The sequence below is a fragment of the Diabrotica undecimpunctata genome, chromosome 4 (assembly GCF_040954645.1).
Source record: "Diabrotica undecimpunctata isolate CICGRU chromosome 4, icDiaUnde3, whole genome shotgun sequence".
NCBI classification, from domain to species: domain Eukaryota; kingdom Metazoa; phylum Arthropoda; class Insecta; order Coleoptera; family Chrysomelidae; genus Diabrotica; species Diabrotica undecimpunctata.
This window is the reverse complement of record NC_092806.1, coordinates 77808876-77834399: the sequence shown is the minus strand read 5'-3', so window position 1 is coordinate 77834399 and position 25524 is coordinate 77808876. Positions and strand designations below refer to the sequence as shown.

The 25524-nt window shown below is 32.6% G+C and overlaps 3 protein-coding genes across 5 annotated transcripts in view; 1 reads left to right on the top strand and 2 right to left on the bottom strand.

Annotated features, from left to right (window-relative positions):
• Nucleotides 1-4729: 4729 nt before the first annotated feature.
• LOC140438730 (uncharacterized) lies at nt 4730-5227 on the top strand. The gene has a single exon (XM_072528375.1). The coding sequence runs from the start codon at nt 4730-4732 to the stop codon at nt 5225-5227; it is 498 nt and encodes a 165-aa protein (XP_072384476.1).
• A 7475-nt stretch (nt 5228-12702) lies between these two features.
• Nucleotides 12703-14188, bottom strand: LOC140438728 (uncharacterized). The gene is made up of 3 exons (XM_072528374.1): nt 14009-14188; nt 13558-13947; nt 12703-13389 (listed from the first exon to the last, which is right to left on the bottom strand). Exons 1-3 carry the CDS (start codon nt 14186-14188, stop codon nt 13219-13221), a joined length of 741 nt encoding a protein of 246 aa, XP_072384475.1. The 3' UTR covers nt 12703-13218.
• Nucleotides 14189-16538: 2350 nt separating this feature from the next.
• The window catches only part of LOC140439710 (F-box/WD repeat-containing protein 4-like), a 232617-nt gene continuing 223631 nt past the window's right edge, over nt 16539-25524 (bottom strand). For all 3 annotated transcript variants that reach the window (XM_072529804.1, XM_072529807.1, XM_072529803.1), the window contains 2 exons: nt 18575-19112; nt 16539-18117 (listed from right to left, as the gene is read on the bottom strand). Coding sequence is in view for 1 of the 3 variants with exons in the window: in XM_072529803.1 (XP_072385904.1) it covers nt 16934-18117; nt 18575-19085 (1695 nt within the window). In the remaining 2 variants the exon portion in view is untranslated. Of the gene's footprint in view, nt 18118-18574; nt 19113-25524 lie in introns of those variants that run through there.

Genomic DNA, 25524 nt, shown 5'->3' with positions numbered 1-25524 from the left:
ACTAAAATTATTATATACAAAACATTGCTGAGGCCGGTCCTCACATATGGAGCAGAAACATGGACTCTAACGCAGAAAGATGAAAGACTTTTGGGAATATTTGAGCGTAAAATACTCCGCAAAATATTTGGAGCTATAAACGACCAAGGGCAGTGGCGCAGAAGATATAATTTTGAATTGTATCAGCTCTTTGATGAGCCAGATGTCATAACGTTCATTAAAACACAGCTACTTAGATGGGCTGGACACATAATACGAATGCCAGAAAATACGATTGCTAAAAAGCTAACCACAGGAACACCTGTAGGAAGAAGAAGCAAAGGCCGACCGCGAATTAGGTGGTTAGATGGAGTTGAAACCGACTTACGGATATTAAAAATCAGAAGATGGCAACATGTTGCCAGAAACCGAACAGAATGGCGACGAATCTTAGAGCAGGCCAAGATCCACAGAGGATTGTCGAGCCAAAGATGAGGTTATATTTAGGGGATGTTACTTCTTGTCCCTTTTCTATATTCTGTACCTGAGTGTAATTGTTTTTGCGATAATTAACTATCACATTGGCCATAAGTAAACAATGGTCGGATCCACATTCTGATCCACGGCATTTCAGCTGGGAATTTTGACTTTGGACTACATAGTCGATTATCGAGCGCAGATGCCTAGTAAGTTGTATTCATGTACAGCTCGTCAAGAATTGCAATGTCTCTGAGTTTTGACAAGACTATATATTTGGAGGAGAGGATCCGTCAGTAGCCCGAATATACTCAGTTCCATCCATTTTGTTAGCAGAAGCAAACAGATCAGACGCATATCAATTACACTGGTGTAGGACTTATTAATCCGGTTCCGTTACAATGGAATTTAAATTAACAGTTCATCGTAAAGTTTTGAGTGTTCAATTTCGTGAAAATATTGCAAATGTGACATATTTTATGAAACGAAAAGCGGAGGCTAAACATCCGATAATAGAACTAACGAAAATTCAAGAACGTGTCTCGCGCGCAACTGGTGTTAGTGTTGGTTCTGCAAAGCAAATTTCAAAGGAAATGAGATTAGTTGAAGATGGTAAAAGTGATTCGTTCCATACACCTAATATTAAAAGACAAAAAGTGCGACCAAAACTAAGTTAGATAATATGGATAAGGAAATTCTTCGGAGATTTTTAATAAATTTTCACGTCCACGAAAAAAAGTTCCTACGTTGAGAGGCATACACAGGAAATTTGTCAATGAAATTAATTACACAGGATCGTATGAAAGTTTACGAAAAGTATTAGATAAAATTGGTTTCCGTTGGGGAAAAACTCAGACAAAAAAAAATTGCTTATGGAAAAACCTGACATCCAACAAAAAAGGATAGCTTTTTTGTGAAGTATTAAGAGGTACAGAAACGAAAATCGTCCTATAGTACCTACATGGATACATCCACTCTTGTCACACATTCAATAAAAGTTGGAATGATGATTCTCACGATGGTTTTGCGTAAGCTTATCTCTTAAGGACAGAGGTTAATAATAGTTCATGCAGGAGGAGAAATAGGGTTCATAAAAAATTCCTACTTAAAATTTAATTCATAGTCAGATGAACTTTCAAAATTATAAAAAGTGGCTAGTGGAAATGTTGATTTCGAACTTACCAGCACAAAGTGTATTAGTGATTGATAATGCCCCATACCACAATGTTCAAAGTGAAAAAATATAACGACTGCATCAAAAAAAGATGAAATAAAAGAGTGGCTAAGAAAGAGAAATATACCATTTACAGATGATATGTTAAGAGCCGAGCTATACACTTTAGCAAAATTTTATCAACCTCATCATAAATCATATGAAATAGATAAACTTCTAGAGTAAAATGGACATCCCGTATTAAGACTACCACCTTACCATCCCGAGTTAAACCCCATTGAGTTAGTTTGTTAGTTACGGAGAAAGTGATAATTAACTTGGATGATGATGATGACGATGCTGACGCTGATAGTGATAGCAAAGATGATCTAGAAGATACAGATTCGAGTTCCGATTCAGATATTTGAGGTATTGAACTATTGTAACGTTATTTTGTAAGTATACTGTTAGAATACGGACGTTATAGAGGAAAAAAAGAATGATTAAGCAATTTATTTTATTAGGTTTAGATAGAGATTATTTCTTGTTCACTTCAAAGCTACTTTGTCAATTTAGACAGAAATTTATTAAATGACCATTTATTTATAAATCTTTAACGACAGCCACTTTTCTAACAGCTAGGGACATACTTAGAATTACTTAGCTATGTATTTCTTTTCAATTTTGTGCAATATCTGTATGTGAACTTTTTATGCTTTTAGTTTTCAAACATGTTAAATTATGTTTATATATATATATATATATATATATATATATATATATATATATATATTGTTATGATGTGTTGTTTGTTTGAATGATGAGCAATGAGTATTTTTAATAATATAGGGTTTTTATCGCGGTTCTCAAAGAATTAGTTTGTAAGTACTTTTTTTAAATTATCTTTATTATAACTATTATGGAACACACATATATATCTAACCTAGCTAATGTAAATTTAAAATAAACTATCTTTAAATTGATATTCTTATAAAACTAATTAAATTCTATAGACAATGTACAATTTAAACAAACTATCTTCAAAATTGAAATTGTTATGACACTAACTAAATTATATTAACAAAATTTTGTACCTTTCTTTCACTGAATGCCTAAATGAACTGTTTTCTACTATATAGATTCTAATCACCACTGAATGTCTTCGTACTTCAGTTATCCTTGTTTTTTGTGAAATTACTTTTTCCAATTATCAGCTTCTACCAATTTAAGATATAGTTTTCTTCACCAGCATTTATACACCACCAGCAAACACCATTTATATTTATTCTTCTTTTCAATATACCAATATCCAATTATTATAAGTTGATTTATATTAATCTCCAATCATAATATAATTTTAATTCCTTCCAATGTCCATCCAATATTCTTCTAATATACTTTTATAATCTTCAATAATTATTTGTGTATAATTATAAATGTGCATTAAATATATGCATAATTTTTAATCTTCATTTAATTCACTATATTAAACAATTGGACTATTTCCAACTAACTTTCATATTTCTTATTAAACTGCTTGACTGACTTACTAAAACTGTGAACAATTGACTTCACTCATTAATTGTGTCTATCTTCTACTAACTTTCATAATAAACTGCTTGACTTCTGACTAAAAACTCCTTCTGACTAAAAACTGCCATCTTGAATCCAAATCACGGGTATTTATATCCTTTTTGATATTCCAGAACCATCTGGTAAGAGATCATGTTCCATTCGTTCTATTAACTTCTATATAGATGTTCTCGAAAAAAATATCTGTTCGATCCACCGCCATAATCATTATTTCGAGAATGTTCGACCGTAAACAATGGTCAAATTCTGCACTCTGGAGAATTCGTTAATGTTCCATTGATAATTTTGTTGACATTTAGGCTTTTCAGATCAGAATAAACATTCAAATTAGTAACTAACACTCTAATTTAATAAAATACACAATTCAAACAATATATTATTATAACCCCACTTTATATTCCCAATTATGATTAATTTCTATCTGTCAATCACTCGAGAGTATTTTTGGTTGCCTATGCACATGGCTCACTTAAATCTATCTACCACATTATAATTACTAAAATACAACTTTTTACAATTATTATATGCTAATTTCTTAAAATGCCCTCACATAAATATATTTTTATAAAATTCTCTAGTATATAACTTATTTAAAATAATCAAATACTTTTTTATATCTAATATTATGTAGTATATAACTTATAAATTATTTTCTATAAACCCCAATCGTCACAATATATATATATATATATATATATATATATATATATATATATATATATATATATATATATATATATATATATATATATATATATATATATATATGTATGTATATATATATATATATATATATATATATATATATATATATATATGTGTGTGTGTATTAATGTTTCATACAACTACTAAAATTATATTTTGACTTGCTACAAACGTGTATTTTATATGTGTAACGTGATGAAATAAAATAAATCTAAATCTATTCTACTGTAGAAGCAAACAAAATTTGAAATGATTTTATTAATAATTTGTGATGTGATATTGCTTTGGCTGTAGACTTCGAATATTGTAGGCAACTTTAAGCTGTCAGTGTTTGACAGAAGTCACTGTCACTGCCATATTAATTTCTGTTTTTGTTAACATTATGTGTACAATTTATGTTGATTAAAACCTTATATCCTAAGTTTTGCTTTATTATTTCAATTTAATTAACATAAATGGAGAAGTATCTAAGACCCGAGAGGTTCGACGGGGATCCATCTGTGAAATCAACAGCAAACGAATGAGACCATTGGAAAAGAACTTTTATGAACTTTTTAGCTGCCCATATTGTCACTCCTGCTGTTTCTACTGATGGTGCTGCTGTACGACCCCTAGATATTAATGATACTAAGCTACAACTGTTAATAAATCATATTTCGCCACGAGTATATACATATATAAGCGATTGTAACACTTACAATGAATCTTTAAAATGCGATCTTATGCAAATCAATCTTTAAAACAGCAAAAGACTGCAATTTTACTGCTGTAGATGCTGATACTAATAAAAATGATACAATCCGTGGAGCTTTTATCGCTGAAATGACATCCACAAAGATACGATCGAGATTGTTAGAGAGTTTAATACTAACTTTAGAAGAAACTTACAATATAGCTATTTCAATGGAAATGGCAGAACTCAACTCTCAGGTTTATTCAAATCAACATTCCACACTTATTGCGCTACCTGGTAACTATCAATCTGAGTCACAGAGCTCTCCAACAAATTCTGAATATGTCACTGTGACAGCTGCTACCAACTCTACTAACTCTTCTAGATCAGGACACAAATGTTTTTTCTGTGGTGGGCCAATACATTCAAGGAAGAATATTCCTGCTCGGGAATCCATCTGCAAATCCTGTAATAAAAAAGGACACTTTGCAAAGGTTTGCCGCTCCAAGAGCACTAGTGCATCTGCCAACCTATTTGAAGGCTATGATAACTGCACAGCCTGCATTATTGCTGCTACTCCTGCTTCATTGAAAAAAGCTATAGTGCCTGCATCTATAAAAGGCCTTCGTGCTGATGCCCTTATATAGATACTGGTAGCTCTGTCAGTTTTATTAATGAAGACTTTGCTAACTTGTGCAAACTCTCTAGGAAGCCTTGTACTCAGACTGTTTCTATGGCCTCATTATCACACACCTCTGAAGTTAAAGGTGTGACTACTCAAAATATTAAAATTGGTGACCACTCCTACGACAACATTAATTTACTAATAGTTAAAAATCTCTGTGCTGATATTATAATTGGTCATGATGTTCTATCTAACCACTCAAGTCTAGAGTTTGAATTTGGAGGACCTAAAAAAGTATTCAAGGTATGTAGTGTAGTTGAAGCCTCAGTACCTGCAGTTCCTTTATTTTGTAACCTGACTTCAAATTGTAAACCTATCGCAGTAAAATCGCGCAGACATAGTGCTGAAGATCAGATTTTTATTAAAAATGAGGTAAAGAAGCTTTTAAATGATGGCATTATTGAAGAAAGTCAGTCCTCTTGGAGAGCGCAAGTGCTTATCACCAAAAATGAAACTCACAAGAAGCGGCTTGTCATTGATTATTCTCAAACAATTCATCCACATCCACTGCCAAATATCGAGGAAATGGTGTCCAATATATCACAATTCACTGTCTTTAGCGCAATAGATTTCCAAAGTGCATGCCATCAGGTTCCAATACTTCCACATGAAAAGATGTATACAGCTTTTGAAGCCGCTGGGAAACTGTACCAATTTTGTCGCATTCCGTTTGGTGTTACCAATGGTGTAGCCGGTTTCCAAAGATCAATCGACTGGCTCATACGCACGGAAAACCTTGAAGGGATATATGCCTACTTTGATGACATAACTGTTTGTGGTAAGACGAATGTAGAACATGACAAAAATCTTGAGAACTTTCTGAAGGCCACAGACAAATATGGCTTGACACTAAACAAAACCAAGAGCAAATTGAATCAAACATTAATAAACTTACTTGGTTATACTATAGGACCAAACCATGTCATAAAGCCCGATGCTAGCAGACTACAACCCGTATTAAAAATGCCTCCACCGAATGACACTGCATCTCTCAAAAGGGTATTAGGTATGTTTGCCCATTATTCAAAATGGATTCCTAAATTTTCCGAAAGGGTCCACACATTAGCTCATGTCAACGATTTTCCATTGAACGAAGATGCTTTATCTTGTTTTGAAAATCTGAAATTCATAGTTGCAAAGTCATCTGTTCACGCTATCAACGAAAATATGCCATTTGTTGTTGAAACTGATGCTTCAGAACACTCAATTTCTGCTACCTTGAGTCAGGATTCCAGACCCGTTACTTTCTTTTCAAGATCACTTAACTCTAGTGAGCTGAACCATTCTGTTGTGGAGAAAGAAGCATACGCTATTGTTGAATCTCTAAAGAAGTGGCGCCATTTTCTTATAAGAAAGCCTTTCACAATCATTACTGATCAAAAGTCTGTAACATTTATGTTCAACACGAAGCATTCCAGCAAGATTAAAAATGAGAAAATACAAAGATGGCGACTTGAATTGGCACCTTATAAATATGACATTGTGTATCGACCAGGAAAAGACAACCAAGCAGCGGATGCTTTATCGCGCATCTGCTCTTTTGCTACTACCACGGCGGCAGGTGCATCAAAACTCAAGTCACTTCACACTGCACTTTGTCATCCAGGGGTAACACGTATGTTTCATTGGATAAAATCAAAGAATTTGCCTTTCTCTCTCGATGAAGTCAAGACTATGACTCGTGACTGTGGGATATGTGCTAAAATTAAGCCGAGGTACTTTAAAAATGAGGGGCTTTTTCCAAAGCTTATAAAAGCCACATCTCCCTTCGAACGCCTTAGTATTGACTTTAAAGGACCAGTGCCTTCGAATACCAATAATCGTTATAATCTTACGGTAATAGATGAGTATTCCAGATTCCCATTTGCTTTCCCATGCAGTGACATTAGTGCCAAAACAGTAATCAATAATTTAAATAACTTATTCATGATGTTTGGAATTCCTGCATACATTCATTCGGATAGAGGGACTCAATTTCTATCAGCTGAAGTCAAAGAGTTTCTTAACTCCAGAGGAATCGCAACAAGTAGAACTACTGCTTATAATCCTCAAGGAAATGGTCAAGTAGAGAATTAAATTCTACTGTCTGGAAAGCTATTCAACTGGCCTGTGAATCACATGAAGCACCTATTGAGACTTGGGAACAATACCTACCTGTCGTGCTGCATTTCATTCGTTCACTGTTGTGTACCGCAACTAACTGTACGCCGCATAAAAGGATGTTCGTGCACACACGTCGATCTCCAAATGGAAATACAATACTGTCATGGCTAGCAGAATCTGGGCATGTCTTGATGAAAAGGTTCGATCGGAAGAACAAGTACCAGCCTATCGTAGAGGAAGTGGAGGTAATAGAGGCAAATCCTGAATACTCTTCTGTTAAACTGAATGTTTACTTCACATGAGTTACATTCGAGTCTTAATGATTCCTCATCCAATACAACCACGCAAAACATGCAGCCCCTGGCAGATACATCTACATCTCCCCCTCCACCGGATTCATTACTTCTTGAAGAACCCCCAATGAGTTCTAAACAGAGCTTATCGCCTCCTTCAGCACTACCTAGAAGAGCTGAAAGAATTCGTCATTTACCACGGTATTTGGAAGATTATAGTGTGGGAGAATAATGTGATATTGCTTTGGCTGTAGACTTCGAATATTGTAGGCAACTTTAAGCTGTCAGTGTTTGACAGAAGTCACTGTCACTGCCATATTAATTTCTATTGTTTTTGTTAACATTATGTGTACAATTTATGTTGATTAAAACCTTATATCCTAGGTTTTGCTTTATCATTTCAATTTGATTTCTAAATATCAATTTTTTACAATATATTTCATCTTTAAAAACAATAAAAATCGATAATTTTCATCACATATTACGTGGAATAATTACTCCTAATTATTTAAATTTCAATACCTCGCTCCTTTAAAAATAAACCGAAATAACTCTAAAATCACATTTTTTGGGAAATTGTGTTTAAAGTTTTGCATGTTTGACCTCACCTATATTTAGAGGAATATTATTAAATGTATACGGTTTAAGGAAATGTGATAACGTTTGGCGTATTCATAATGAAATTCTCTTTTAATTCCTACATATAAATACCTGTTATCGTGCATGTTTCAAAAGCTACGTTAGTTTAAAAAAAAAGATTGGGGACTTAGTTCGTTTTATAATAAAAAATAAAGATAATATCTAAATTTCGGATTACACGAAAACCTGTTAATGCAATTTAGCTTTTAAAAATATTTTTATATTCTTTTAACTTTAAGATTACATTCTTTTTATAATTTAAAGTAAAATGAAATATATTAGACTTTCAGTGTTATTACTGTTTAAGATTATTAAAAAGTAAGTGTCTATTTAACGTTATATAGACTAGGTAGAAATATATCTGTAGAAATTCAGACCATAATGGATATTTTCCATAGGAAGCTATTTTTTTGCTGGAATCCCTTCAGGATATGCTAAATATCGATAATCACGATATGCGCTAGTCGCAAACCCTGTGCTAAATTTTTTATTTAACAAAATCTGAAAACAATTGAAAATTTCTCATTTTTTTGCTCCTATTTTTGTTTATAATTCGGAAAATATTGATCCTAAAGAAAAAATTATAATAAGTTAAAAGTTTCGTTATTCAATTTTACATAATATTTCGTTAGCTAGAAATTGAAAATATAATGTATATTGTTGAAAAAATAGCAATAATTGAAAAAAAAAGTACAAAAAATGAAGTTAATCCTTTAAATGTTTTCGACTTTCTAAACTTGACTTACAAGCTCCATATTCCACCTAGAAAAACTTTTTAATATGTTTAAAACGTGTGCTAAATTTTGTTAAGATCGGTCGAATAGGTTTTGCATAATAATTTTGCAATCCAGCCTACTGGAAAAAAATCGCAAATTTTCTAATTTATAGTAGGCCCTCTAAGTAAGGCTCTCAGATAGTTGCAAATTTTTTTACATATAAAGGCCTGAAGATTCTTGTCCTTCCAAAAAGAGAAAAAGACTTTAAAAAAAATTATTGAAGATTGAGTCAAAATAAACTTTATTTATGAAAAAAAAATTTTTTTCGTTCGCCTTTATTTTAACAATTTAAATTATTTATTAACAATTTATAAATACATATTTGTTTACTAAAAGTAACAATTTACTTTAATGTATAAATTGCAAGATAAAAAAAATGCATGAAGAAAAAAATTGAATAACCCAATTGTTTATTGCAAATTTCCCAATTTGCAATTAAAAATGGTATTTGAAAATATGATATTTGAATTCCTTGTCGTCCGAGAAATCGATTAAAAAAAAAGAGCAAAATTGGTTAACAAGAAGCCGAGATAATGCAATTTTTAGCGCGCGCTATGATTTAGAACTCGCCGATTCAGATTTCGAGTGAATGTCCCCCACCACCACCTCTCATGCATTCCGAGCGACATTTTACGCGAAAACGGTTTTTTATTTGTCTTTTTTATGGATGTTGCGATAAAGCGCATTACGTAAAACTTTTCATATAAAAAGTACTTGACAAGACGAGGGTATTTGTTTAAAAACGAGCCCTCTATCACTTATGGTTACACGGCAAATGTATGCCAACTTTGACCTTCAATATCTCGGCAACCAGTAAGCCGAATGTATCTTTTTTTTTTAAGAAGCTTCTTTTAATGTTTTTTAAGTGTATAAATTTTGAAATTGATATGTTTAAAGTTCGTAAAGTTATTCAATTTGTTTATAAGCTTAATATATATAAAAAATGGTTAAAACCTTAAAAAATTTTCTAGGCTCTCCTAGTGAACCGATTTGAATTTTACACAAAGCGTTTGAAAGTTTGAGCCTTCCTTTACGTGTAAAAAAATTTGCAACTATCTGAGGGCCTTATTTAGGGCCTACTATAAATTTAAAAATTTGCAATTTTTTTTTCAGTAGGCTGGGTTGCAAAATTATTATGCAAAACCTATCCGACCGATCGTAACAAAATTTAGCACACGTTTTAAACATATTAAAAGGTTTTTCTAGGCGGAATATGGAGCTGGTAAGTCAAGTTTAGAAAGTCGAAAACATTTAAAGGATTAACTTCATTTTTTTGTACTTTTTTTTTCAATTATTGCTATTTTTTCAACAATAAACATTATACTTTCAATTTCTAGCTAACGAAATATTGTGTAAAATTGAATAACGAAACTTTTAACTTGTTATAATTTTTTCTCTAGGATCAATATTTTCCGAATTATAAACGAAAATAGGAGCAAAAAAATGAGAAATTTTCAATTTTTTTCAGATTTTGTTAAATAAAAAATTTAGCACAGGGTTTGCGACTGGCGCATATCGTGATTATCGATATTGGGCACATCCTGAAGGGATTCCAGCAAAAAAATAGCTTCCTATGGAAAATGTTCAATCCAAAACAGATCCCGCCTAGACTAATAACATGCAATTTATAAAGAAATTACTAAAAAGTTATTGAGAAGGATAATCCTTACATAGTATAAAATAAGTCGGATTTTAATGCAGTTTTCATCAATAATAGACAGAGTAATATAAGGGAAGGTTTGTTTTTAAGTTTATTCGTTTACCAAATTCCCATCAGTAAACATGAGCACGTGTTGATATTCGCCGTCTCATTCGTCAAGAGGCTATAAAATATAATTTATTACCGTAAGCGAGACAGATTCTCATGTTACAGATCCCAACTTGCCATCATTTTAAATTCAAATTGTATCGTGTTGATTTTTAAGTTAATATATTGTGTTATATTTATGTTATAGTTATTGTTAAGTTATTTACTGGTCGTGTTATTTTTTAGAGTTTGGTTTAATTGTGATATAATGATTAAATTTCAAGAAATTTAATCTTACACTACATTCTTACACTAACAGTTTCAAAAGTCATCAGTCATCAGTACGACCCTGTTTGGCTTACACGTGGTTCTATTGACGATTGGGAATTTGTAGAATGAATAGGGTTTATAATATAAATCCGTGCAAAGCCGGGTGGGTGCTAGTAATAAAATAAAATACAAAATTATGTAAGTATTTTAATAAAAATCAAGTTTTTGTAGAAACGTGACACAAAATTAAAGTTTTTAAGAAAATTAACAAAAAATAATAAAAACGAACTTTGCTTAATATTAAATACAATAAAGTTGTCTTTGTGCTTTCTTATTATTAGCAGTCTTGTACTCTTAATTATGCCGTAATAATAATGAGATCACGTACATAGGAATACAATAATAAATTAACAGGGTAATTTATATTTTTCCTATTATAAAATTGAATTCTAAGAATTAGCGTATTATGACGGGATTAATCATTTAGTAACTAACTCCTTCAGATCTTTCTTTTTATTGGCGCTTAATTCTTGTTTTGAAGTATAAGCTTTTTTAAGCAGAATTTCACTGAGAGGTGTCATTTTTCTTCTTTTATTTCGCACGTTTACTTCCTTAAACTCTTCGTCTTCATATGACGTTTTATATTTAAACGTAAATAGGTCGTCTTTAAACACCTTTAATTGTTTAATATCATTCCAGTTAAAGTTTTGCCCATTAGTGTTGGTACTGAAATTAAAGCCCCACTCCTCTTGTAATTCTTTCAAATTTACGAAAAAATCGAAAGACAGCTCGTGAACGGCTATTGCTGGTCGTGTCTTATTTGCGTTTTTGATTAAGGCAATATACTGATCCGGCGTGTAGATAGGGCCAGATTTCAAATTTTTCTTGACCTCTTTCTCTATTAGACTATGCAGACTATCTGCCTCGTTTTGGGTGTGACTCCTGATCAAACATTTGTTGCGTTATACTCTTAATATTTAAATTAGACACGGCGTACATATATAAGGTTGAGACAAACTTATTTTTGTTTTATCCACAACAATTATCCGAATAGAAGATGACGTTTTTCGCTTCTTCATTGTCAGAGCTTATATTTATCAAATATTTCCAAACACGCGAACCAATCTCGATTGCACCACGTTTGGCGTCACATTCTGTCCAAAAGTAGCAATGAACGTTATCGTATGCATGCTTGTCGTCTTTACTATTCATTTCAGTTAATGCTAGGTTGTAACTATTGAATTTACTTTTATAATAAAATCCTGAAGTTTCACCTCTAGGACATTGCAAGACTGCTTCTAAATCATAAATAACTACCTTGTTTTCGTTGTTTATATTAATTGTTATTAAATTTCTCCTTCCTACTTAGTTCTTTTTCTTTAATATGGCTCTGATATTTTTCATCTTCTACTGCGAAATTAGAACCATTGCGATCAATGTGTTCGTATGCAGTACATTGGTCGCACTGATCTTTTTTTGGTTTGTGGAAACTTAAGTTGAACTCATTTGTAAAAATGTTATAGTAAGTTATGTTAGCCCTAACGTAGTGGCCCTCCATTCTTGGAATTGTATCAATATGTTTTCTGATATCATCTAACAATTCAGGATCCAATCTATGATTATTGCCGTGTTTTCCGCGTTTGTCAGCAACTGGACCCATCTCATCAGTGTTGGTAATTATGGTGTAAATCATTCTATCAGTGATATCCAACGTACTTCTGAAAAAGGCCTTATAGACTCTTATTTTGTCGTATTGAAAATTAAAATAAAAAGCCTTATTGGGGCGACGAGGTTTCTCAGCGTTTTGTACTTATATTTTGGTTCTATGTCAACCATGCAATTGTTTATGTAGATTCTTTGCTTATTTAAATCACCTAACTTCCAGATTTTATCGAATAATTCGTATCTACCTTGAGTTTCTATTTTATTTATGCATTTTAATTTACAATTGTCAGTACAAGGAGTCTTTAGACAACTGGCTGGCTTCTTTGTGCGATTTTTTGACATGGACACATAACTTCTTCCTTCATTGCTCAACTTTTTAACTATATTTTGCCTCCATTTAAAAGGATGTTTTACCCTCTTACGACCTCTTTTAAGTTGTGTTGCAATGCCATTATCAGAGCTAGAAGAATCCGAGCACGATCGTATTAGTACCAAATTTGTCCTCAACATTAAAAGTAGGATCACCTTCGTCATCGTCAAAGTCACTCTCATCGGTGTACATATGAGAAATGGTTATGGGAGAATTCGTCGCACAAGATCTTTTACAAGAATTTCGTGATGCAGTGGCGGTCTGAAAGAGAAACATTTTTTTGTTAAATTTATAAATTAATAAGTTAAACAAATTTTTTTAACGTCTACACAATTAGTTAATGAAATATGATTTAATTATTGAGTGAATTTAGTTAAATAGAAAATTATACAGTAAATTATTCTAGAATATGACATAGTAAGTACGAACATGGGATCTGTAATCACTTTCTTGTGTGATGACATCTACATCAAATTCAGCAACTGTTTGCACAATAGCCGAAGCCAAATAGCCCTGTGACTTGCTTCTCTCTCTAGTCTGCTCGTTAGAGTTTTCTTTTGACGTGAAGCTATCTGAATTTGAAGACGAGGAAGAAGATGAAGAAGAACTAGAAGACCTCGAAGAAGAGGAGGATGAAGAAGTCCGTCTCGGCGTTACTCTAATTTCTTCAACTATTTTGGCATTCTCTATCTCGTCTTCATACGAAAAACCATCACTGTCGTATTCGGGTACGAGATTCGCTTGTACTTCTATTTGACTGTCAAGTAAGGTTTCATTTACCGACGCTTCAATTTCCACTGCAGTCCATGCTGTAGAATCCTGTAATTAACGGGTTTTTGGTGTAATGTAAAATCAATCTTTTTTACTTTTTTCTACTTACTTGATTTCCACTAATGTACATAGGTTCTTCAGCCGTCGAATCAAGGTTCTCTTGCCTTTCAAAAACCTCGGAAGGTTGAACAGGTTCTTCAGCCGTCAAATCAGGGTTTTCTTGCCTTTCAAAAACCTCGGAAGGTTGAAGTAATCCCAAAATTTTACGGCTTCTCCACGCCTGTTTCATCTAAAATAGAAACAAATTGAATAATGCCCATAATCATTCCCATTAAACTAAAAAGAAAGTGCATTAATTCAAATTCATATAATTTTATTTCATTTTGTTTAAAAATAAACTAAACACTAATAATACAAAATAAATTCTCTTTTTTAAAAAATAAAATGCAATAAGTCTAATTATTGGTTTAAATCTTTTTACGTTTTAATCGTAAAACGAATTAAGTCTAAATTTGTTTGATTAATGAGTGCAACTTTTGAAAAACAAAGAGTGTTAAGTTCTAAAACTACGGTTTATTATAAAAAATAAATAATAATCATGTCCTTACCTTTAGATCATAAAAAGAACTATTACGGAATCGTTCACGAGAACACCGCGAAACCACAGTCTACCTTTTAACACTGTCGGCGTAATACTTAATCATCGCATCTCGTGATTTTTGAACAAAGCGACGCGTTAGTAAAAAAAAGACGGACGGTCTTCTATCTCGCTCCTACGGCTCCGATTGAAGAGCGTGTTGAACTGTACCTACGCGTTTCGTTCATTTAATTCGTTTTATGATTAAATGTCCACATCCCCATTTTTTGAGTTATTTCGGTTTATTTTTAAAGCAGCGACCTGTTGAGTTCAATTGACTCTCCCCCAGTCGTAGTTCCATAATAAAATAATTTTAAAATCCGAACGCATTTGCTATCTTCTTTACTCCGAATGCGTTATCTGTTTATTTTTCGCATCGCTAGAGTTTAAACTGAAAGACAGAGCTAACTTTGACGAACTGTAAATTTGTGGATGTCTCTATGTTGAAAAAAGCCATTCATAATTTTGAGAGACATTGTTTGACAAAAATCTCTAAGATGCATTGCGTTGTCATTGGTTATTTGTTCCCCATATCTTCCTACGACTCTGTTATTTTCTTCTATCCCTACTCTGCCGTTTAAATCTCCTAGTATAAAGATTTCATGGTTTTCTTTATAGAATATTTATGGATGAAATTATTAAGACATGCGCAACAAGAAGTAAAAAACTAAATGTAGGGTTTAGAAATCGGCAAAGAGTAGAAATCTCGGAAGGAGTATTTACTGACGATTTGGTGCTAATTGCAAAAACTGAAAAAGAACTTCAGAATCATTTGGAAATATGGAACGAAGTACTCACTGAAAACGAAATGAAGATAATTATTAACAAAACAAAAGTTATGCAGATAGGAGAAACAAGAAAAGAACTTAATATAGAAATTGAAGAAACAAAAATAGAACAAGTTAAAACTTTTACATACTTGGGACTAATACTATAAGAAATAGGATCTCTAGAAGCAGAAATCAATAGCAGAGTAGAGAAAACGCTACAACTATATAAAAATATACATACAAAATACAAAATAATACGAATACAAAAATAAAAGTTTTCAAATCAATTTATAGACCTGTCCTGACTTTTGGCAGCGAATCATGGGTACTAACTGAATGGCAAAAGGGCAAGATACAGGCTATAGAGGTGAAGTTATTAAAAAAGTCAAAGGCGTCAAATGGATAGAATAAGGAATACAGATATAAGGAACGAACTGAAAATACAATCCACATTGAAGTTTATAGAAGAGCGACAGCTGAGTTGGTGAGGTCATTTACACTGGATGAAGGATGCTGTACCATTGAGAAGAGTATGGGAATCAAAAATATTGAAAAACAAAAAAGGGGAAGACCAAGACAGACATAAAAAGGTCGACATGAAACCGCAAAAAATGGAAAAAATCTGTTAAGAAGTAAATTAAACCTTACACCAGTAGAAAGGTTTTAGGTTTTTGATTATATATATATATATATATATATATATATATATATATATATATATATATATATATATATATATATATATATATTTATATGTATGAGATTGTAGTGTGACATCTACCTTAGAAATATCACCAGTAACAGTATACCCGGTGGGGAAATAAAAGAGGAAGTGTTGCTTTGAATTACATCATATGTTAGTGTCTAAATTAACACTTCTTTTCTTTGTTCAGATTTTTTGTACTTAAAAAGTTTCAGAGGATTCGGTATTAAGTCATTTAGGTCACCAAATAGCATCTTTATATCCTTTTTTTTTTCACTGTTTCTTCTCTAACAATTGTAATAATGTGTACATGTGATCTACATATATCATGATATACCTGCCTGGTCTTCACTGATTTTACCACTTTTCTTTGCTCTAATTATTTCAGCATAGTTCTGTATAGTTTAACCATTGATGATATTATATTTGTCCCTCTGTAATTTTTCTATTCAATTATAGGTTATTCTTTAATTTATTTTATCTTTATATTCCTAGGACAAAAAGTGATGTTAAAAATTTATTGAGAAAATTACAACAAAAATTGTTTATTTAATGTAGTTCAATACATGTTTGAAGAAATATATTTACCAAGATTTTTATATAATTGTAATATTTAAGGTATACTCTTTAGTCTTACCAAGTATAGTTTGTACAATAGTTAATAAAGCAACTATAAATAAATAAACATATTTAGCAAATAAATAAAAACAACCAAAAACCACAGTAGATCTCCACACACCACAATATGTTATCAGGTGTATAAAATTCTGTGGTGATTGGTATCTTATAGATGCCAATGATATATAGCCTACTCTATAATCAGAAGTTCATTTGCAAAGGAGTAATACAGAACATCTTAACATAAATATACCATCTCAAACAGAGGTTTGAGAACCCAAATCGATTTTAATATCAAATCAACTTCTAAGTACCTACAGGTTTTCCCTCGCAAATATGCTTATGTAAAGATCTTTTGTGATGAAAACCTTTTAAACACACATCACAATGAAACGGCTTCTCTCCTGGATGAACTATATAATGCTCACGCAGTCCCCTTTCAGATGAAAATGTTTCAGTACAGATACCACATCCAAACGGACTTTGTCCATGGCCTCCTAGATGTCTAACATAAGCCGCCCTTTTGGTAAACCTTTTTGCACAGAGTTCACACTCATAGATTTTCAATTCAACATGTACAGACATGTGTAAATTCAGTTCTCTTTGTGTAACAAATTTCTCTTCACATTTTATACATTTGAATGGATTTTCACCATGCTCAGTTAACAGATGCCTTTGTAGTCTGATTTTGTATAGGAATGATGCACTGCAAAATTCACAGTTGTTTTGAGCTTTCTCATGTGTTTTTAGATGTTTCAGTAATTTCTGCCTTTCTAAAAATCTCTGTCCACAAATATCGCATTTGTGAGGCTTCTCCCCTGCATGATTCATCAGGTGCAGTCTTAAGGCACCTTTAGATGTAAATTTTTTTTCTATTATACAAATATGACACTTAAATTCATGTTCTCCAGAGTGCAACCTCATATGGGATTCTAGTGTTACTTTTCTAGTATACTCCTTTGAACAAAGGTGACATTTAAACTTGATTCCTTCATGTACTATTCTATGTCTCAATAGACTACTCTTTTGATAAAATCCTTTGGAGCAGATATCACATGTGAATTGTTTACCAAACATATGATACACCATGTGAGATTTATATTGACAAGATAAAGCAAATTCTCTAAAACAAATTTCACACTTAAATGGTTTTAATAGACTATGCAGTGCTGCTAGATGCCTTTTCAATGTAGATTTAACACTATACTGCTTAAAGCATAGCTTGCATTCATAAGGCTTACTGTAGTGTATTTTAAAATGATCTGCCAAATTTCTTTTGGAATCAAATTGTAAAGGACAAATTTTACAAGGAAAAATTGATTCATTTAATGTGGTTAAATTGGGTCGTCCCTTAACTTTATAATTTCTGTGATGCATTATATATTGAACCAGTGTTTTAAATATTTTACCACAAAAATGACAAATAACATAACGATTCTTTCCAAAATGAGACATTAAATGACGCTTTCTTCTGGATGGTACCAAAAAACCTGCAAAAAAAATAGTGTTAAAAAAATCAGTCAAAAGTGGTTACTACACATATATTTAATGTTAAAACTGAAATTAAAGTGGTTACTAGACTTATTTAATTTTAAAAATGAAATTAATAAAGGCCCAAGTTAGATTATTTGTTTCAAGACAATGCATAAAAAAATAGTTTTCTATAATTTTAGTTGTTAATAATTTGACATAGGTATCTATGCCCTATACTTATAAAATATGTAGAAGGATCTCCAGCTTATTACTCTATTTGTAAAGAAGTTTTTGATTTATGTCTAGTTGAAAGATTTGTTTTCAAGTGATTAAAAGCAAACTCATCCCTTGTTATCATCTTCACGGTTTGTGAGGAATACATAGATGAAATTGAATATATGCAACATACATATTCTCTAATAATTAAATTAAAAATTATTAAAACACATATTCATACAATTTTTGAAAACTTACTTTTCTGACAAATTGGGCATGGAAATTTCTTCTTCTTAAAAACGGTACCTGGGCTTTTAACAAATTTTGATAGAGACCTCTGCTCAGTCTCAAAATTCGAAGGTATTTCATCAAAATATTCACAATTAGTAACTTCAACTTTTATTGTAGGTAAATCACATTCTTCATTCAGGTTTGGTGAATCAATTTCTTGATTCACTGGTTCAGTTTTAACTTTAGTAGAATCAACTTCGCCCATGTCCATTTGTATATTTGCTAAATCAGTTGTACTAACAAAGTACTCATCAGCTTTAACTTTTTCAATTTCATTTGGAATATTTTGAGCTGTAGAATCTACATTCGGCTTGCTTTTTATTTTTGTTAAGAAATATGTAGGCGGAATTGTTTCCATTTCAAATGGATAATCCGGTCTTTCCTCTTTAATGTTATTTAGAATCATATTGAAGGAATCTTGGTGAATATTAGTCTTTTCGTCAGAAAAAACATCAAACGGTTCTTTCTTTACCTCCATCTTGTTTACATTTCAAAATAATATAACCTATAAAAGAATAAAAGTAGTATTTTAATTCTTCTTCTTCTTCTTTTATTAAATAATATCCCAGGAGATAATTTGCCAGCAAAATCAGGGAGATATTCTCAACTTGGTCTAGATAATCGAATATCCCCATATAACACTAAATGGAAATTATTTTATATTTGAATGAACACCATGTTACCACTTCGGTACTAGTGTAGTAAGACGGAACGATGTCTGCGGAAATGAAATTTTTGTATCAATGATTTCTGATTTACTTAGGTATAAGTGTACAATGATTTTTATTCTATGGAAAACGTTTTTCTTTATGTAATTTTCATTTAAAATAGGTCTTATTTTTAAAAGCCACCGCCATTATTTATCATGAAACAACAAGAAATGACAGGAATGACAACTGTCTCTTGTTGTCAAGAAGTTTAATTCTAACCAGTGTTGCCATAGTTATACAAAATATGTTTTATTATGAAAAATAAAAATTTTGATTTTTAATTATATAACATTTTATCCTTACTTATCCACTTTTAACAGAAAATTACTGCTTTTTTACCAGAGTTAGGTTAGATTTGGTTAGGTTTGGTTACGTTAGGTTAGGTTTAGTATCATTGGTTTACATTTTAAATAATAAAATGTAAAGAAAAATATGAATCTTTTCAAATAAAAATTGTGAGAAGAAAAAGACAGTTAAATTTGATTTCACGTATAGTGCGTCTGTGTATCCGCTTATACGTATTTCGCCCTAAAAGGGCTCTTCAGAACAAATATTCACAGTCGCTCTGAACGTGAAAATAAATCTCTTCTGTCTTAGGAAGCAACTCTAACATGGCTTGGTATGGACGCAAATAGCGACATCTGATATTAAAATCCGTTAACTAATTTTCGAAACCAAATTCAGATTTTTGTTTTAATCTGTGCCTTCTAAGAATTTCAAGGCAAAACAGACGTTGATAAAGATGTTAATAGAGACATGGGGAATCTAAAAATTGCATTCCACTAATGGATCGGTATATTATTGGATACTAGAGCTGTTAAATTAACCGAACGATTACCGGTATAAGTAATTCCCCACCTGTTGGTCAACAGCTACGGGTGGAAGAACCAACACGTGGTAGGGCACTTCATTGCCCTGGAGCGTAGAAATTAACTCCGAAGGCGGAAGAACTAAATTAGTCAACGCATTGGGATGTGGAAAGCGAGGGGATGACTACCACATTAAAGATCCGTAAGGATATCCTTAGTAAAAATCATCATGGATCCACTAATGGATAGTTTACTTAATGATTATGGAGCTCAGAATCCAAGATCCGGCAGGGGAGGACAATCAGATTTAGACGACAGTTAATTTAATGAAAATTAACATACTGGGCCTTAGCGATATACAATGGCATGAATCAGGAAAATGTAACACCAGAAATGGAACAATGTATTATTCTGGAGTAGAGTATGCCTTTAAGATGGTCAATTGGGACCACAGAGGAGACACAATAGAAGGCGAAAAACTTAATCATCTCCGTTTCACAGATGACATTGTCCTTATCACAGATGATTTAGGAGAAGCCACAGATATGTTAAATGAATTGGACTTTGCATGTTCGAAAGTGGGCCTCAGAATGAATTTGTCCAAAACTAAGTTTATGACAAATATGGTCCCCAAAACTAAGTTTATGACAAATATGGTCCCCAATAATCATTTAACTATTCAAAACAAAGTGGTAGAACTGGTGGAGAAATATATGTATTTGGGTCACGAAATAAGAATAATTAACAGGGATAACCAAACATGCGAAATCCAAAGACGAATTACTTTAGCGTGGGCAGCCTTTGGAAAACTGCGAGACACATTTAGGGCCAACATACCAATTAGCCTCAAAAGAAAAGTATTTGACCAATGCGTATAACTGGTCATGACCTATGGGGCGGAAACTATGACTCTAACCAAGACTACGGCTTCGAAATTGAGAGTGGCACAGAGACGAATGGAAAGATCTATACTGGGAGTGACGTTGTGAGACCGAATAAGAAATGAAGATCTGCAAAGAAGGACGAGTATTGCTGATGTTGTGGAACGCATAGCGGAACTTAAATGGAATTGGGAAGGCCATGTAGCGAGAATGCATGACTCACGACGGACGAGTAAAATTACACATTGGAGGCCAAGAGCTGACAAACGTAGTAGAAGAAGACCACCTACACGTTGGGCTTCTATGAACAGAGAGGCCTTCTATGAACAAATCGACAATGTCTTAAGGCTAACTAAAAGGCAAGATATAAATATTATAATGGGCGATTTGAACGCTAAAGTCGGCCAAGGAGAAATGGAGAATTGCGTGGGGCGATATGGACTCGGGGAAGGAATTAACGTGGCGATAGGCTTGTCGATTTCTGTGTCAATGAGGAACTCATAATTACAAATACCTTGTTCAAACTTCCTAAACGTAGACTATATACATGGAGGTCACCAGTTGACAATAACAACAAAATAGTCAGAAATCAAATAGATTATAATATCGTCAACAGAAGATATAGAAATTCTATAATATCATCTAAACTTATCCAGTAGCCGACATATCCTCCGATCACAACCCGGTTGTTTTGTCGATGAGAGTGAAACTAAAGAAGGTCAACAGCCCCAGCACAAAGAAAATCATGGATACAAGACGTCTCAAACAACATATGCGGAAACGAAATTTAAAAGAAACGAGAATTTAAGGAGTCAAAGAAGATAATGCGGAAACTCTAACTATTGACCAAAAATGGGGAAAAATTCAACATGCCCTTGTGTCAGTTAGAAAAGAAACCCTCAAACCAAGTGGAGAAAAAACAAAATCTTGGATGACAGTAGAACTTCTTGAACTTATGGAGGAACGAAGAAAACATAAAGCAAAATACCTGAATAAATACAAAGAAATTCAGAGAAACATCAGAAAGAAAATTCGAGAGGCAAAAGAGAGGTGGCTCTCCGACAGATGCAAGGAAATAGAAGATCTGGATAAAAAGTATGATAGCTTTAATTTACACAAAAAAATCAAAGAAATGACAGGTACTAGAAAACTTACAAGAACGAATATCCTTAAAATGATAGAGGGGATATTATTACTGATATGAAGGAGAGATTATGTCACTGGATCAATTACATCCAATAACTATTTAATGATGAAAGAGAACTGTCATTAGAAATCACCGAAAATACCGGACCACCAATATTAAGAGAAGAAGTCATCTATGCCATCAAAAACACAAAAGAGGGTAAAGCTATTGGACCAGATGATGTGCCAATCGAATTATTAAAACTCATCGATAAAGATGTTATTGATGTAATGGTTGAACTCTTTAATCTAATATATCAGACTGCTACAATCCCCAGACAATGGCTGCAATCGACCTTTGTAGCAATTCCCAAAAAGCCAAGTGCAACAACCTACTCAGATCACAGAACAATAGCTTTAATGAGTCACACACTTAAAACCTTTTTGAAAATAATTCACAGCAGAATTGTTAAAACTCTTGAATATGAAATTAGTGACACACAATTTGGCTTTAGAAATGGTATTAGTACAAGAGATGCTTTGTTCGGCTTGAATGTGCTGGCTCAGAGATGCATGGACATGAATCAGGACATGTATTTATGTTTTATAGACTTTAAAAAGGCATTTGATAAGGTTAAACATAAAAAGCTTGTAGATATATTAAAAAGTAAAAATATTGACAGTCGTGATATGAAAATTATATCTAATTTATATTGGAATCAAACTGCCAAGGTAAGAGTTGACAACCAGTACACCCAAAATATCAAAATACAGAGAGGAGTCCGCCATGGTTGCGTGCTATCCCCACTACTTTTCAATGTCTACAGTGAAGTGGTATTTCAAAAAGCGCTCTCAGACTCAATAGAAGGTATATCTATCAATGGAGAAGTTTTGAATAACTTACGTTTTGCAGACAATAAAGTAATAATGACGGATAACAACAATGATTTACAAAACGTAATGCAACGCCTTAATGAATGCTGTCATGAGTACGGACTGAAGATGAATTTAAAGAAAACTAAATGCATGATCATGACTAAATCTGCACATGCAAATATCGAATTGACTATTCAAGATACTGCAATTGAGAGTGTTAATAACTATAAATACTTAGGAACATGGATAACATCAGATGTAGACCAAACCAAAGAAATTAAGACACGCATTGAAATAGCACGTGCATCATCCATTAAACTTAAAAAGTTTCTTTGTTGTCGGGATATACGGTTAGAACTACGCATGAGAATGCTTTGATGTTACGTGTTCTCTACTCTTCTTTATGGCTTGGAAGCGTGGATACTAAAACAAGTCCATCTGAATAAGTTGGCCGCCTTTGAATTTTGGTGTTACAGAAGAATCCTACGAATACCATGGATTCAAAGAATGTCAAACGTGGAAGTAACTACATAGAAGGATAGGAAATGAGGCGGAAATAATATTAACTATCAAAAGACGAAAACTTGGGTACTTAGGACATGTGATGAGAGGGACAAAAAGCGAAATGTGGGAAGACGAAGAGTATCCTGGCTTAAGATCTAAAGGGAATGGTTTGAATGCAGTAGTGCAGAAATTTTTAGAGCGGCAGTCAAGAGAGTCCGCATAGCCATGATAATTCGTAAACTCGTACAGAGTATATCGGAATAAAAGAAAAAAGACAGTTAAGATTTGATTTCACGTATAGTGCGTCTATGTATCCACTTATACGTATTTCGCCCTAAAGGGGCTCTTCAGAACGGTTATTCACAGTCGCTCTGAACGTGAAAATAAGAGTGAAGAGAATAATCAGATTTTTGTTTAGTTGAGGAGATATGTTGTGGAATGCAATTTTTAAATTCCCCATGTCTATTAACATCTTTATCAACGTCTGTTTTGCCATGCAATTCCTAGAAGCCACAGATTAAAGCAAAAATCTGAATTTGGTTTCGAAAATTAGTTACCGGATTTTAAAAATTGTGAGCTTCTTAAGCTGGATTTATAGTTTGACGCACTGTAAACGTAGACGCACTGAAAAAAGATGAACATAGAACTTTTGTGTACTCTTATTTATAAATGAACGTAAACGCATGACGGAACGTAAGTCAAACGTACTGCAACGGAAGAGTTGGCCAACTTTCATCTTTTACAGTGCGTTACTTGCGTTTGGAGAATCAAAAGGAAGAATTTTGTGTTGTCAACCAATGTGAACTGTCTGGCACGCCCACCATTTTGTAAAGTTGTTTATCAACATATTCGAATTTTGATTTTATTAATTAATTGTTACAATTAACGTTAATAATTTATAAAACAATAATAAATAATAAAAGGATGTTATAGTATCATGGTCACCAACTCTAGCCACTGTTTCTACTCATGCGAAAAAATTCCACTCTGTCGATTTATAAATTGAAATAATATTTACAGTCCGTTTGTTACGTCTGCAGTGCGTCTACGTCTAGAGTCTGTCAAACTATAAATCCAGCTTTAGTCTGATTTGAAGTTAGGTTGAGTTATTTCGTTTTAACAGAAAATTACTGCTTTTTTTACCAGGGTTAGGTTAGATTTGGTTACGTTAGGTTAGGTTTATTATCATTGATTTACGTTCTTAATAATAAAATGTAAAGAAAAATATAAAATTTTTCAAATAATACAGTGTCAGCTTCCTCAGTTAAGTATTTCCTGGAATAATTATACAGATTCCCTCTATTCTGTAAAATTTGTAAGTAGAGGGCAAATGAGAGTTCTGGCCGCACAACCCCCACCCCTTTGTGCACCCCCACTCCTACCCTGTATACCCCACACCCTAATTATACAAAAATGGTACAAAAAATGATAGCTGGCCGTCGCAATGGTCTAACATGAGTCTCTATAAACTGAATGGGGTGGATCTTAGATTTGCTTACATACCATATAACAGTACAGTCTACAAACTACGATTACCTTTCCCCAATTACTTTAATGATGAAACAGAATGGCGTCAGCTCTACAGCTCTTCTGGCGAAGTTGGTGGAGAATATCTGTCAAACATTCGCTTATCCTGGTATTTAGTTTTTTGTGTTACTTTTCTACTTTTAAATGTAATTATTAGATATGTTAAACATTTTGTATTTAATGAATTTTTAAAATAAAAAACTTTTGTGTTTTAATATTTATTTAAACCTACTATTGTATACAAAAAATCTATGATTTATATTTAAAATCGGAGATATTACTTTTGAAGTTTCTTCGATTCTTTTTTTAAATCTTATTTTATTTATTACAAATATTTCCCAATACCTTTGTCGTGCTTGACGATATGCGTAGTTCCAAACTCGTAAAACATGTGTTTTGTTAAAATCATCATTAAAAGTTACTTTTTTCCCAGTTTCTGTAGACATCTTTTAATGCTTCTGGATACACGTACACCAATTCCAAAA

Bases quoted from the DNA above. Each gene is read 5' to 3' on its own strand.
- LOC140438728 (XM_072528374.1), bottom strand. From the start codon at position 14,188: ATGAAACAGGCGTGGAGAAGCCGTAAAATTTTGGGATTACTTCAACCT. The intron at 13,948-14,008 runs GTAAGTAGAAAA...CGTTAATTACAG, and splicing joins TGTACATTAGTGGAAATCAA to GATTCTACAGCATGGACTGC. The intron at 13,390-13,557 runs GTTCGTACTTAC...TTTCTCTTTCAG, and splicing joins AAAGTGATTACAGATCCCAT to ACCGCCACTGCATCACGAAA.
- LOC140438730 (XM_072528375.1), top strand. From the start codon at position 4,730: ATGACATCCACAAAGATACGATCGAGATTGTTAGAGAGTTTAATACTA.